This window comes from Stegodyphus dumicola, chromosome 1 (assembly GCF_044657685.1).
Source record: "Stegodyphus dumicola isolate Sdum_Otavi_A_Nest chromosome 1, ASM4465768v1".
NCBI classification, from domain to species: Eukaryota; Metazoa; Arthropoda; class Arachnida; order Araneae; family Eresidae; genus Stegodyphus; species Stegodyphus dumicola.
In genome coordinates, this window is record NC_140768.1 from 202,429,909 (window position 1) to 202,444,560 (window position 14,652).

Genomic DNA, 14,652 nt, shown 5'->3' on the forward strand with positions numbered 1-14,652 from the left:
TTGATCAATATTTTTCACATTATTACGTATAGAAATGCTCATGATGCAATCCTGTAAAATTAAAAACATTTTTCTAAATGGTATTTTATTTTTAGTTATGAGCAAATACAAACATTTTGCACTTCAATTTGTATTTTGATTATGATTCGAAAAATTTATTATCACATTTTATTGATGAATTTTTGTTATATGGCTTAAAACCTTTTATATTTTTCTTTTTATTATGAATACAAAATGTTTTTAAATATAAGTATAGGAACTAGAGAAGCACGTAAAGAGTTACGTTTCATAATTTCACCAAATAAATTTCTTTACATTTAAAAATGTATGTCGAGAAATCATTCTTTGAAACTCAATTTAATTGATTTGTTTACAGAGAAGTTCATTTCTATGGATTTAGATTTCTACAGACAATCAATCAGTTACAGTAAAATTTTCATCACTGTGCAGATAAAAACGTTCTCAGAGTTTTCAAAATCTGTACACAATGGCCACATAGTCTGAATTTTATTTTCATCCTAAATGTTTACATTGAGGAAAGACAGAAATAGCAAAATAGCAAAACTAAGGAAATTTTATAAATTTGGGGGTGAATTTAAAAACCAAAATTCATTTCCAAAAAGTGTTAAGGACTTTTAAGAACTGTAAACCTGCCATACTGCTATGAATATTTGACACTAGTTACTATTTAATTACCTTAAAATACTAAAAACATCTCACTAAAATTTGAAACCTATTGAACATACCCAGCAAACACATGCTGCATAAAATTTAAAAACCAAATGCTTCATTAAAATAGCTATTGAGAATATTGCCACATGTCACCTGATGCAGGAAAGAAAAACTACTCATTTTACCATAAAGACCTGATAAGAGCAACATGCCAGAACATTTGTTTTGTCATGTAATTAGCAATAGTTATTTTGGTACTATTGAATTTTGAGGACCGTAAAAAAATTGCAGTGAAAATGAATGCGCAAAAGCGCCAAATCTAGCAGACGCGCCCATTTAACAGTGCACCAAATCTAGCGTACGCACTAATTTCAGATTGCGTAGTTTATATAATTCTATATTTCTTAAGATGCCATTGAAATACTAGTTTCATTTTAAATCCTTTTTTGATATCCTATGGATTTAACAATTTGGGAATCACCTGTGATGAAAAGTCGTCAATAGAATTTTGAGTAAAGTGCAGAATCACCCACTACTTAACGCATTTATAAGAACTGCACATACTCGGTATCCACGTACACATCGACTTATTTTCACTTAAAAAAAAATCCCAGAATTGCACAAAAATGGCACTGCGCACACCCTTGACTATCTAGCAAGGGTTTTATACCCTTGACTATTTATCAAGAACTATCAAGGGTATCGTTTTTAAGTGAAAATAGGTCGATGTGTACATGATCATCTATGTACACATCAACCTATTTTCACTTAAAAAGTAAAAGAAAATTAACAAAAATCCAATTCTACCCTTGTAAAAAGCGGCAAACAAATAAGTGGGCGATTCTGCACTTTACCAAGAATTTTTTTATAGAAAAGGCATCATTCATTATAGAAAATTATGTTTGAACAACCAACGAGATGAAATTATGCTTTAGCGATAACTCAGTAGCGAAATAGTGATGCAGGCATCCATTCAGTTATGTTTAGCAATTTTTATATAAATTATAATAATTAAAAAGTATTATACGAAATTAACCTTTCATTTAAATTAAAACATCAATCTTAGATAGTTATTTACTATTATACTTCCTTTCTTGCGTTAGAGTTGCCGCAATTATTTTTGGCAGCACTGGCATCAACAAATAGTTTGGCGATTTTTTACGGCCTTCAAAACCAAATAGTACAGTTATTATTTTTTTTTTTTTTCTGTTTGTTTAGTTACATTTACCTATTTAGTTTTAACTTAGCAGATATACATTTCTGGTCTACTGAGCCAGAGACGTGAATCAACATATTAGATTTACAGGAGGGGGGAATTGAAAACTAAAACAATTAGAAAGGAAAAAGCACTTGCGATGATCAAAATTAGAAATCCGAGAAGCATTAAAAATTTGATATTGTGATGCTTCAAAGTTAGAAATAAAAAAGAAGCCATTGATGAAGAACTGGTTAAAATGAAAGAGAAAACAGAAATTTGGGAGATAAGAATTGATAAAATGCTATTGTGTCTATTCAATGTTCTAAGTATCGAAATGAATTTAATCAATTTGATTTTGTGAAAATTCTTTTACTGTACTTACCAAAATTTAATTTTTCTGATAAACTGAAAACTAATATGGAATGAAAACCAAACAGAGAAATTTTATATAACAAGTCAAAAATATTATTGTTAATAGTACTCATTTAACAGACATTCTATTACTTAAAAGTTGCATTAATAAATGAAGCAAAATATCTTGAAACTGCTGATATTTTCAGTTCTTTGTTCAACGCTTTTCAAAATACATATGGAAATTAAAAAAAAAAAAAAAAAAACTAACTGAGAAACATAAAATTAGTAGCAGATTTATATAATCCAACACAACTGAATTATTAAGGGTTTAAAATATGAAATACATAAGAGCTTCAAATGTTTTAAAGAGAAAAATAATATAACTGACATTTTATTTTAAATACTATGTAGAAAATTGAAACACAAACAGCCTAAACACAAAACACATACATAACCTGAACTAAGCATTAATGCTATGGAAGTTCCTATATTTGATGAATTAATTTACAGATAAAAATGTCAATACTATACTACTAAATACTATTCCAAAATGCAATTACCCTTAAAAAGTGGCACCTTTTGAGATTAACCCAAAGCAAAGTTATGAAATATTTAAATAAAATAAGCTGTTTTGAACTATCTCAGTAAGGAAAATTTAATTGCTAAGTATGATTCCAAAGTTTAGTTAGTGCATAAATTCATCAACAGCACAGCAACAATCAGAAAAAAATGAAAGCCAAGTCAAGAAATTAAGCACACACACACACACACACACACAAAAAAAAAAAAAAAAAAAAAAAGTTTATTTTAGCCACTAATGGTACGCAATGGCTCAAAAGTCCCATACATCAAACTTTTCAAAACTAAGGAAAATCCAGAATGGATATTGTTCAATGGATTGAATGGTAACAATGGATGACATACCTATACTGTTACAAGCAATGTGTCACTTAAAATTTTATTTGCACTTATTGCTGTTACCTTTAAGTACCATATGGCTTGGTTCAAAATGGAGAAGTTGTTCCAAAGTACAACAAATTTCTATGAATGAGCATTGAGTTTGAAGTAGTTAAGTGCATAGCACTTACTCATTACCAGATCATCTTGATAATTCTAGGAATAGATAATCTTCTTTTAACAGGTCTTGAATGTTTCAACCAGCTCATACTATTATACACCGCGCAAAAAACAAAAAAAAAAGGGGGACAGTTTTATATCTCCTGTTCTACTGGACCGATTGACAAAATTCAAATTTCGTTTTTCATGTCTTGAAAGCACGACTTAGGATATGTATTAGATTTACATATAGCATTGTTCTAACATAGGTATTTTGACACAAATTTTGGACTTTTTTCTGAAATAACACAACAATTTTTTTTTTCATATTTTGATTCTATGACTCAAATTATTCCTAGTTATTAAATTTTGTAAAATTTGGTGCAAAATTTATGGAGAAATTCAAAAATTTATCTTAATGCAATTTTTTTCAGTTTGCGCCAAGAATAATTCACTTGCCGAACTTCTTAATATGTAGCAGCCAATTTTCCTTTCCCTTCCATTATGCCGGAGCAGAAAAAAAAGGCACCTCGTTCCTATCTTCTTACATTGTGCAGAAGCGGGAAAAAGGCCACACCGTTCCTACTTTCAAATAACTTTAGCAAAGCGTCTAAACCACATTCGATGTTTTATTGCTTTCAACAAATATGCCAAATTTAAAAACGCGCCAATATATATATTCACATATATCTTCGGAAATTTTGAATAAAAAAACTGTAATCTTTTGCAGCTATGCTTAGAAATATGTCTACTTTAAGATGATGGTAAAAATTTTATAGATTATAATTCAAAATTTTTTTTGAAAAATTTATATAAATGATTTAAAAATACAAATTTTGAAAATAAATCATAAAAAAATGTGCAAATTATATTTGGATTAAGCCTAAATTTTGAATTCTGGAAAAAGGAATCAAGTAAGTTTAATAAAAAAAAAGAGAGGTTAATAAGTATACAACAAACTCAATTAACATTGAGGAGCTAAAATTTTGAGAATTAATTTTTTAAAAACTACTTGTGCAATTTTTACGAAACTTGATAGTTTGGCATAATTTGAGACGTAGAATCGAAATACGGAAAAAAATTGGCATGTTATTTCAGAAAAAGTCTAATTTTGTGTCAAAATACCTATATTAGAACAATACTATATATAAATCTAATGCATATCCTAAGTCGTGCTTTCAAGACCTGAAAAACACAAGTTGAATTTCGTCAATGAGCCCAGTAGACCGGAAGATATAAAACTGCCCCCCTCCAATTCTTTTTTTTTTTTTTTTTTTTTGTGTGTGTGTGTGTGTGTGTGAAGTGTACAAAAACATTTCTTTAAGCACATGACTTAATTTATCCATTGGATGAAACTATTGAGCCATGGCTGTCAAATTTTGAAATGTTAACTGAAATTTGATGTTACTCAGATAACTGTCAAATTATGCTGAGAAAAACAAATCTCAAAATTCAATAGTTTAACTGAGTATTTCATTTTCTAAATTTCTTCTGTAGCTTGCAGATGGAAATTTTAAAATTATTCTTAAACTTGTTTTTCACTGAACACAGATTTCAAATTTTCCTTTATTTAAAAAGTATTTTTTCTTTTTTTAAGATTAGTTCAGTAGTTAGTTAAAATTCAATAAATTCATTATATTTTTATTTAAAAATATTTACATAGAGTAAAAACTGTTCTCCTGCAATAACTGCTATTGGTAAAATGTGGATTAGAAACTTTGAATAGCTGAAATCAATGTCAATTCAGTGGAGTATTCCATCCTCTCTGAGACACAAAGGATTTCAACCCACACAATCATAGTTGGAGGAAATGATAATCTGCATAGAATTACCAAAAAATTATCATGAGTTTCATATAAAAAAGTGTAGGTGCAGTATTTTTACAAGGTAACCAAAAATGTTCTTGCCATTTTGGACAGTCAGAAAGAAAAAGTTATAAAACAAATAACACGCACCACTAATACTCAAAGTAATCATCATCGGCATCCAGTGACTTTTGGCAATGAGTGGCTAGCTGTGCGATACCATTGTAAAACTCAGGAGACTTGGATGTAAAAAAGTCTATGAGGGCATTTTCAATGTTTGGCCAGTTATTGAAGGATTTCCCACGAAGACGGTTGTCCAGGGAATGGAAAAGATGGTAATCTATTGTCGTGAGGTCTGGGGAGTATGGTGGATGGGGTAGTGTCTCCCAGCACAGTCACTAGATGGTGTCCCCGGCCTCTCGAGCCACATGCGGACTCGCATTGTCATGGAGGAGGAGTACACCCTTACGATTGACCAATGCTGGCTTTTTATGCATCAGGCACTGATGTATGCGTGCCAATTGCTGGGAGTACAGGCCTGCCATTATGCTTTGGCTTACTGACAGGAGCTCATAGTGCACCACTTGGCGACTAGTCCACCAGATACAGAGCATGATCTTGTGTGGGTGGAGAAGATCTCGCAAAGTGAGGCACAAGGTCTCATCGTGACAACCAATGTCTGGAACACCTGGGTGTGTCATACTGGACCTACTTTTCATGGGTGGTGAGTACTCGATCAAATATAGATGCATTGTGGTGTCGAGTAAGAAATGACAAACAGGCAGTGACATGCTGTTGTTTGCTTACATCACAGACAGTGAAAGGGGTACCCATTTGCTCAGCTTGTATGCCTTTCCTATGTGGTGCTAATTCAGCAACTTGATTCTGCTGTTGACAGGCCTACTTTAAAATCATACAACACTGACCTACTGAGCAACTTCCGACCTAAGTTAGCCTAAAGGCAACAAACGGAATATGTTACTCAGAGGTAAAACCATCTACTATCTACTGGCCACAACCTTAGGTCGGGCCCAAAACAGATCAGTCGGGCACTAAAATGTCAAAGTCAGATTTCAAAGTTTACATTTGTACAATATACAGAGTTATTTGGATATACTGCGTACGTTGAAGAAATGCATCTGAAATTATTATATTAAGATTTTCCAGACTAGTTAAGACAGGAATTGACAGTCACCTACAGTAACAAATATGGTAACAATAAATGCAAAATGTTTAAAGTAGAAGATCATAGATAAATGTCAGTCATATATAATAGAAAAACACAAGTAAATGACAGTAAGGATCAACAGTGAGTCAACAGTTTTTACCAGTGATCAACAGTTTTTACCAGTGAGAGCAATTAAAACACAACTTTATAATTTTAATAATATACTTTAATCAAATTAAAAGAAACAATATAGATAGGTAATCAATTTTAGTTTTTAAACTAATCTAATGGGATGGATGAATTTGATGATTTTTAACAAGTTTGTTGATATCAGGTTCGATTTTACTCAAAAACAGTCGTAAGTTGCCGCGTTTGGTAACTTGCAAATGATTTCTCTTTTTAGTAAGCAGCGTTGTCACAGTGCTAAATCCACGTTCACACAAATATGACGATGGGAAAAAATTATTGAACAATCGACCACAATTCAGGGTACAACTGCGGAATTGACTTTTGTAGCCAAAATTGTTGGTAGCCATTTTTAAATTTGCTTTTTATTTTCTTGTTCGCTGTCAGTTCTATAAGTTCTTCCAGCTGGGGTGATATTGTTATGTTGACTTTTCAAAAAGGATCTAACACCCAGTCTGGTATTTCCAATTTCAAAATATCCTGGAATCTTTCAATGAAATCACTGTGAAGATTTTCCAAATGTTGGCAGTAGACGAGCAAGTCGTCCTTGTTGCAGGATACTGATAAATTGGGAAAATTATGGAACTCACGTCTGCTGATATTCTTCTTGTGTAAGAGCAGCTTGACTACGAAAGCAGCGGCGATATTTTTTGTTTTTATTAAGTTCAAGTCATCGCCTTGAAGTTGGAGATTCATATCATTAAACAATGTATAAAGGTCTGCCAGGTATGCAATATCATTCTTTGATTGATGAGGTTTTCACGCAATGCTGTGTCTTTGTTTTCCAAGAACTCTATGACAAAGTCAAACAGATTGTAAAAACGAGTCAGACAATTTCCTTTTGATAGCCAACGCACTTCTGTGTGAAAGATCAATCTGTTGAAATCTTCATCATTAGCAACACAAAGCTGATTAAATAATCTGTCATTTAAAGAGTTGTTTCGGATTTTATTGACTGCTCTGATGACATGTTGCAATGATTGAAACAGTCGTTCACTTAAATTTCTAGCAACTAAATGCTGTCGATGTATAACGCAATGTACAGCAATCACATCAGGAATTTTGTTTTTTAAGTACGACATGAAGCCTTTTTGAGACCCTGTCATAGCCGGAGCACCATCTGTAGCAGCTGATATAATATTCTTCAAGGGAATTCCTTTTTCATCACAAAACTTTTCCAGTGTTTTAAATATGGTTTCTCCTTTTGTGTCTGTCTCTAAATTTCTAGCAAATAAAAGTTCTTGACATATTTTTTCATCTTTAATAAACCTCACGTAAGACAACAACAACGCTTCATTAGTTGGTAAAGTGGACTCATCCAACTGAATTGAAAATTGACTAGTCTTCAGATGATTGCACAATGATTCTTCAATGTTTTCAGCCATTTCATCAATTTTGTCTTTGCACAGAATTATTGCTCAAAGGAAGTTTTCGAATTATATCTGCCGCCGGTTGATGGAGCACAGTAGTTATAACTTCTTTTATCGCTGGCAAAATTAATGTTTCTCCGATGGTGTGTGGTTTACCTGTTTGAGCAATTAACAGAGAGATATTGTATGAAGCTCAAAGTCCGTCATCGTCTTGCTTAGCAGCCATCGAAAAAAGTTTCAATACACTTGGCTGAGCATTATGCTTCTTTTCCAGATCTTGAAAATAGGCTACATTTTTGTCCTTCTTATCTGGATGCATTTTATTTAAATGATCTTGAAGTCTTGAAGGCTTCATTGCTTCGTTTGAAAATGTTTTTGAACAAAGAAGGCACAAAGGCAAAGATGGGTTTGTCGAATTTTTCTATGAATCCATATTTAAGATATTCTGCACTGTATTGCCGTTTCTTCTTTTTTGCTTGCGACATGGCATTTTTTTTTTTTTTTTTTTTTTTTTTCAAAAATATGTAAATAAAGTGTTGAACTTAAATACTCGTTTAAAGATAGTGCGTGAAACCACTAATGAAAATATAAGAAAAATTATGAGCTTTTATATAGGATTTAAATACAGCAAGCACCGACAGGAATAAGACAAACACGCACAAACTTGTTTATCTCTTTCGATGCTCAATCGTACTGAGCAAGTTAGGACAAGTATCGATGAACCAGCCGATTGCTACCACGTACAGTCCGTTTTTTATACTGCAAAACCGCCACCTGTTGATGATTCTATTCTGAAAAGGGGCGATACGCTGAGATGGACTTTTTCCTCAGACCGGTTTTTCAGAAGCACAGAAGCACGCATGTTTAGTAAACATTTCTCTTTTGTCTCAACCCTATTTTGATGAATTCAAAGCAGACTTGACGCATGCGTAAAAGCGTTGAAGGTTTCTCCAAACGAAAACGGACAGTAGTCTACGGAGCACAACATCATAAGTGCACCGGCTTCCGCAGTTAATCTTTTCCCCCAGAATGTTTGCCACACTTGGCGATTCATGCATTTACATAACTGTATGCTTTTCGTCATTTTACAACGTACGCACATACGACGTGCGGGCTATCCTACGAAATCTATGTTAAGTATTTTAAGTTTTTATACCATCATACAGGGTAGAAATATAAACTAAGTATTCGTTATTGTGTAGTAGGTAGGTTTTAATTCCAGTGAAATTTAAAATATAAAGTAAATCAAATTACAAATCTACCATAGCCCCCCTAACCCACGTCAACGGTCCCCATTTTTTTCTGGGCCCCTTATCGCCTCCTCTCTAGGTCTCAAACGCCCACAAGGGGGCATTATCGCCCACTTTGGTAAAGACTGTTGTACATTGACCATGTGCAAAGATTCTGTTTCAAACATCCTTATGGGAATTAATACTGTTGCATGCATATGGATTGGTAACAGATTGAATGCACACAGGTCTGATGAATAGGTTGATAGAACTTATTTTAACAAAAAAAAAAAAACCTTCGGAATTCTGGAACATTCCACAAAAACAGTCGTCCAACTCTTAACAGTATCAGAGAGTACAAACAGTAGTTATACTTCAAACCACTACAGGTTACTTTTTTTTTAATCATGGAAGTTTTAAAAATTTATTTGCATATCATATTTTAACAAGTTACATAAAAAATTGAATCCATCAAAATTTTGTTTAGATATTGTACATCATAAATGACATAAATATACACCAATTTTATTATGTGCATCATATATATGAGTACATGACAGCCAAAGAGTTTGAAAAAAATTGCAGCAGATATAAAACTTACTTCTCCTTGTTCAGTCACCAATCCTTGTAAACCTAAAATTCCATAAATTAAGCTTAATCAGAAGTCATGCCAAAAAAATGAACACACAAAATACAGATGTGTCAGTATATCTTATCTAGTATTTCATTGAGAAACTTACATAGAACTAAAAAACATCACAGTGAATTTAATAAATAGAAGCGAACACATTTAGGACCCCAAAACATAAATATCATTTATGATGCAAGTAATAAGATAAATATATCTCTATATCATTTTATTGTTAATCATTTTTAAACAATGTATTTCTGACATTTATTACAAGTTTTTAACAAATGACACTTACTTCTGTTCTATCCTACTTCCTTTTAAGTTCAACAGCAGAATTTCAAGCTCACTGTAGAACAATATACAAGAAGTGTTTTTTAAGTAAGGACCATTTGTAAAAAAAAAGAACATTTTTGAAAACCCAATTTATTTTCAGATTCTTCATCATCGTTGTAGTGGCTGCTGCCAAGATGATGTTTGAGATAATGGAAAAGATGAAAATTGGCACAAGGTCTGGGCTGTAAGGCAGGGCCAAAACTTCCCAGCCAAAAGAGTCCAATAAAGCTTGGATGAGCTAACCCTTATTAAAATAAGCTCACCCACCAGTGCTGTTATAAAAGTCTATTAAATAAACACAGTCAAAAAAAATTGTGATTCAGTATAAACATTTTAACAATTACAAACAATAATACCACCACAGACAAATGGTGTTATTTGCTAAGGAAAGCCAAATGTTATCAATTTATACCTACCTACCATTAATGTTACTGTTTTTTTACACACCTGATTTTCCTCAATCTAAATTTTTTGTTTCTACTCTTTTCCCCCCCCCCTTTTTTGTGGTATAGCAAGAAGAAAGACCTTAATTTGAAAGTCTCTTAGAATAACAGAATTCCAGTATTTTCTTCAATTATATGCACTTAAATTAATAAAATAAAAATTCAAATACAGTACAAAGTCCGAAATCTGGACTAGTTGGGACTTTGAGATCCTGAATTTGGGATTTTCTTGATATTTGATCGTCAGTTTAAATCTAGTAAGATGGCATGTAGAAATTATAAAATTAAGAATATGCAATCGTGATTTATGAAATAATGAAATATTTATGATCTAAAGGGTACCAAAATTTACAAAAAAAAAAAAAAAAAAAAAAAAAAAAGCTTGATATTTATTTGTTTACCTTATCAAACATTTCTTGCATTGTAAGATGGTTCATAATTGTGCTAATACTTTCTCTTTAATTCTGTAGAACAGACATAATCTCTTCTTTAGTTACATTGTTCAAGTCCTGTAACTGCTGTTTCGAGAATTCCAACTAACTTGTCAATTGAAATTTTCTCATTTTCAGTAACTTCTTTGTCACTTTCTTCACTATCGATAGCAGTATTTTTTGGATCTAGAACCATACTACAGATTTTTCCATTCATTAATTGATTAAAGATTGAGAAGCATTGTCATCACAATGAAAAACTTCTTTTATATCATCTTCATTTATCTCCACATTTCTTTACAAAATCTGTTAATTGGAAAATTTCACCTTTGTTTTGCGACATCCAAAAACCTTTAAAATTAGTGGCTATATCACCAAATTTAGCTATCCTTCACTATACATATTTGGCTATGCATCATGAGCTTGGCGACTAACAACAAGTTGTTCTGTTAAACTTTATCTTGCTTCTATCGCGCACTGAGAAAATTAAGCCTGAATTGTATTCGTTCAGTTATATATTATACTTATGTCTATTTCTTGCACATGCTTGAGACTTATTTCTGAATAAATAAATTCTCACATATACTTAATCCTTATTGAGGGCCAGCGCTAGATATCTTATTGCCTGATGCAGTCTCTGTGGGGTGGGTCCTAAATTCTGCGATTCGGTGCGGCCATACGAGCCCTGGTGCTGGTTCTGGGTTTATGTGAATACCAAATCAGCTATTCTTAATTCAAGTAGCCCTAAATGCATTCTTTGTGTCTATGAGTATCATCAACAAAATCTATTTTTAGCATATGGAAAGAAATTTTTTGTAAATTTTTCCTTGTCAACATTTTTTAGCGCATTTAACTTAAATCTGTAATCATCGGCAAGTGTAATTAATGTCAATATAAAAGGTTACCATACTCCTTTATTATTCAATTACTAGCATAAAAAAATTTTTTAGGTATCACAACATGAGTCATTACTCAAGTTGTCATGTTTTGATAAACATGTGGTGATGACAGGAAAGTATAATAAATAATGATTCGCCAGGTTGGCATCAGATCAACGATGTATCTATGTGGAATGTTTCGGTTGCCAAGCAGATACGCAGATAAATTACTGATCATAGAAATTTATGCTAAAATGATTGTTTCTTCAATAACAAGGTATTTTATTTAGTGTCGAAGTGAAATTAAGGATCAGGACTCTTCAGATGTTTTATTATGCGCGGAGGGGGTAATCAAATGTGCATGCGTAAAGCCTAGGAGAAAAACGTTGGTGGTTTTGAGGTCCGGATTTTAGATTGTTCCAGATATTGGACTTTGTACTGTATTTAACAAAACATTAAAATTTAATGAAAGATTTATTTGAAAGCAAATTCATTTTTTTATCCTGAACTTTCAAAATTTAAAACCACCAATCTCAAATTTACATGAACTGCACTTTCTTTTAAGTCCTCTGAAAAATACCTATTATACAAAATCAGAATTGGATGTACTTTAAATTTAGACAATTTAGAAATATTTACACTCACATGATTTAATAATGAAACTCTTTCTAAAAATGAAACCATCTAGTAAACTTACTTTCCATTTCTTCTTTACTCTTCTCACTAGAAGCAATATGGACTCGCAAAGGACTGTTTCGCAAAAGATACCCATCAAGGTTACGTACAGCACTTTGAGCCATTTCTTTGTCTTTATATTCACAAAATCCATACACTTTTGGCTTGTTACTATCATTGTCAGTAAAAATTCTAAACAGAAAATATGAAAAATAATCTGGAAATATTCCAATACAGATTAAATAAAAACAAGAAAAATCAGAATGCTAACGTCGGAATATTAATGTTAAGCCAAGCTGGCGAAGAAACAGTGAGTTGCGATTGCCAGCACCTCTCTCATTTTTTTTTTAATCAGCTTAAATACACACAAAGCTAATTTACATTCATGTGAGCAATAGAGAAAGGAGAAGTTACCATAAAGATCAAAATCATAATAACTCTTAATTAATTTAAGATACTCTACATTTTTTATAATTGTTCCTTTAAATTTTTCTGCAGATTAGTCCCACATATTTTAAAAAATATTTATATAATCACTATTAAAGAAATTATTTAAAAATAATGCTCATTAAAAACATCACTACAGAAATCTCAATTAAATCAACGTTTATACTTCGTTTACTACTGTTCAGTGAAATCTTTCACTGAACAATTACTAAGAAGAATAAGAATCAATTACATATAACAACTATACATTAAAAGATGCAAAACATCTATAACACTACAAATAATTTCATTATTTTAACCTAAAATTCTTCTGGATATTTTTGCTCATTTATTTAATTGCCTTTATTTCCTTTTTAAAGCTTATTTACTCCAATAAACAAATCAATATTTTTACTAATTTCTGAACCATCCCCTAAAATGTCTGCTAATTTGTTAATATATTCATAAATACACAGTTGAGCTGTTTTTGTTTACGTAATCAATATTTCCACTATATACTTTTTCTTTAATTTTTAGATTTAATTAAAAGGTTTTGCTATTCTAAAAACTGCTGGTATCTAGAACCCAAATTTAATCTAAATCTCCTCCATCCAATTAACTGCAAAAGTATTTTCAAAAATTAAGTTTCGCACATGCGGTCCTTTACTGATATCATGAAATGGAAATAGATATTTAATTAAAGGTATTTGTTTAGCTTCAAAATATCTAGATGCTGCACCTGTTCCTAACATTGGAACAACATCAATAATTAAATCCATATTACAAATATTTAGTATAATGGGTTTCCCGAAGGAAATACTAACTGATCAAGGTACTTCCTTCATAAGCAATCTAGCCATTGAATTTGTAGAAAAATTTGGGATAAAAGTAACTAGAAGTTCAATACACCATCCAAAAAAGCAACTCTGTTGAAAGATTTCACTGAACAGTCAAACGAATTTTACAAGTCTTGAAGCAGCCACTGAGTAGGAGAAGCAAGTTCCCACAGCTCTACTTGCTTTAAGAACAATAATGTGCGAGAGTGCGGGTTTAATATATGGTAGTTCCTTCAGAATTAGTATATGGTCGAAAGCTTAGAACATCTTTAACATTATTACATGAACAATGGACAAATCCTGAAGATGAAGGGAATAATGTTATTGAATAAGTTTTCCAACTGATAAATTGGTTAAAAAGATGCAAAGATAATATGCTGGAAATGCAAACAATAAGAAAAGTGTGATACGAATGTAAAGCTATTAAACGAGAATTCTCTGAAGTTTTATCAAACAGTAAAATAAATATATTAGCAGTTGAATGGAAAGGTCCTGGGCAGGTTGAAAAGAAATTATCAAAACCAATTATGTTGGAGTTTCGAGGGAAAAAAAGATCATAATCAAGTTTACCATGTTAACATGTTAAAACCTTACCATAAGTAAGCAGAATCGATTAACCTTATGAATGGAGGATACTAAAACTGGTGATATGGAGGAAAATTTCCCAACAACTGACTCTGAACCGACATTGTTCGATTTTGAGTAAATTAAAGAAAACAGCTCCTTGAATGATAAGCTAAATGAACAACAAATTCAAGAATAGCATGACCTCATGACCTACTATTGAAATTTTCAAAGATTTTCTCTAATACACCAAAAAAACACATTTAATAATGCATGATATTCAATTGGCAGAAAACACATTGATCCACTGTAAACCATACAGAATTGTTTCTACACATACAAATATATTTAAAACAGAAGTTGTTAAAATGATTCAATATAAAATAATTGAAATAGG

General features: G+C 31.7%; 1 protein-coding gene across 1 annotated transcript in view; it reads right to left on the minus strand.

Annotated features, from left to right (window-relative positions):
- LOC118202352 (uncharacterized) overlaps positions 1-14,652 on the minus strand; it is a 108,245-nt gene that overhangs the window by 64,536 nt on the left and 29,057 nt on the right. Inside the window, exons 3-4 of the mRNA XM_085824840.1 lie at positions 12,452-12,621; positions 9,640-9,671 (exon numbers count right to left, since the gene is read on the minus strand). Coding sequence (XP_085680966.1) covers positions 9,640-9,671; positions 12,452-12,621 — 202 coding nt within the window. The remainder of the gene's footprint in view (positions 1-9,639; positions 9,672-12,451; positions 12,622-14,652) is intronic.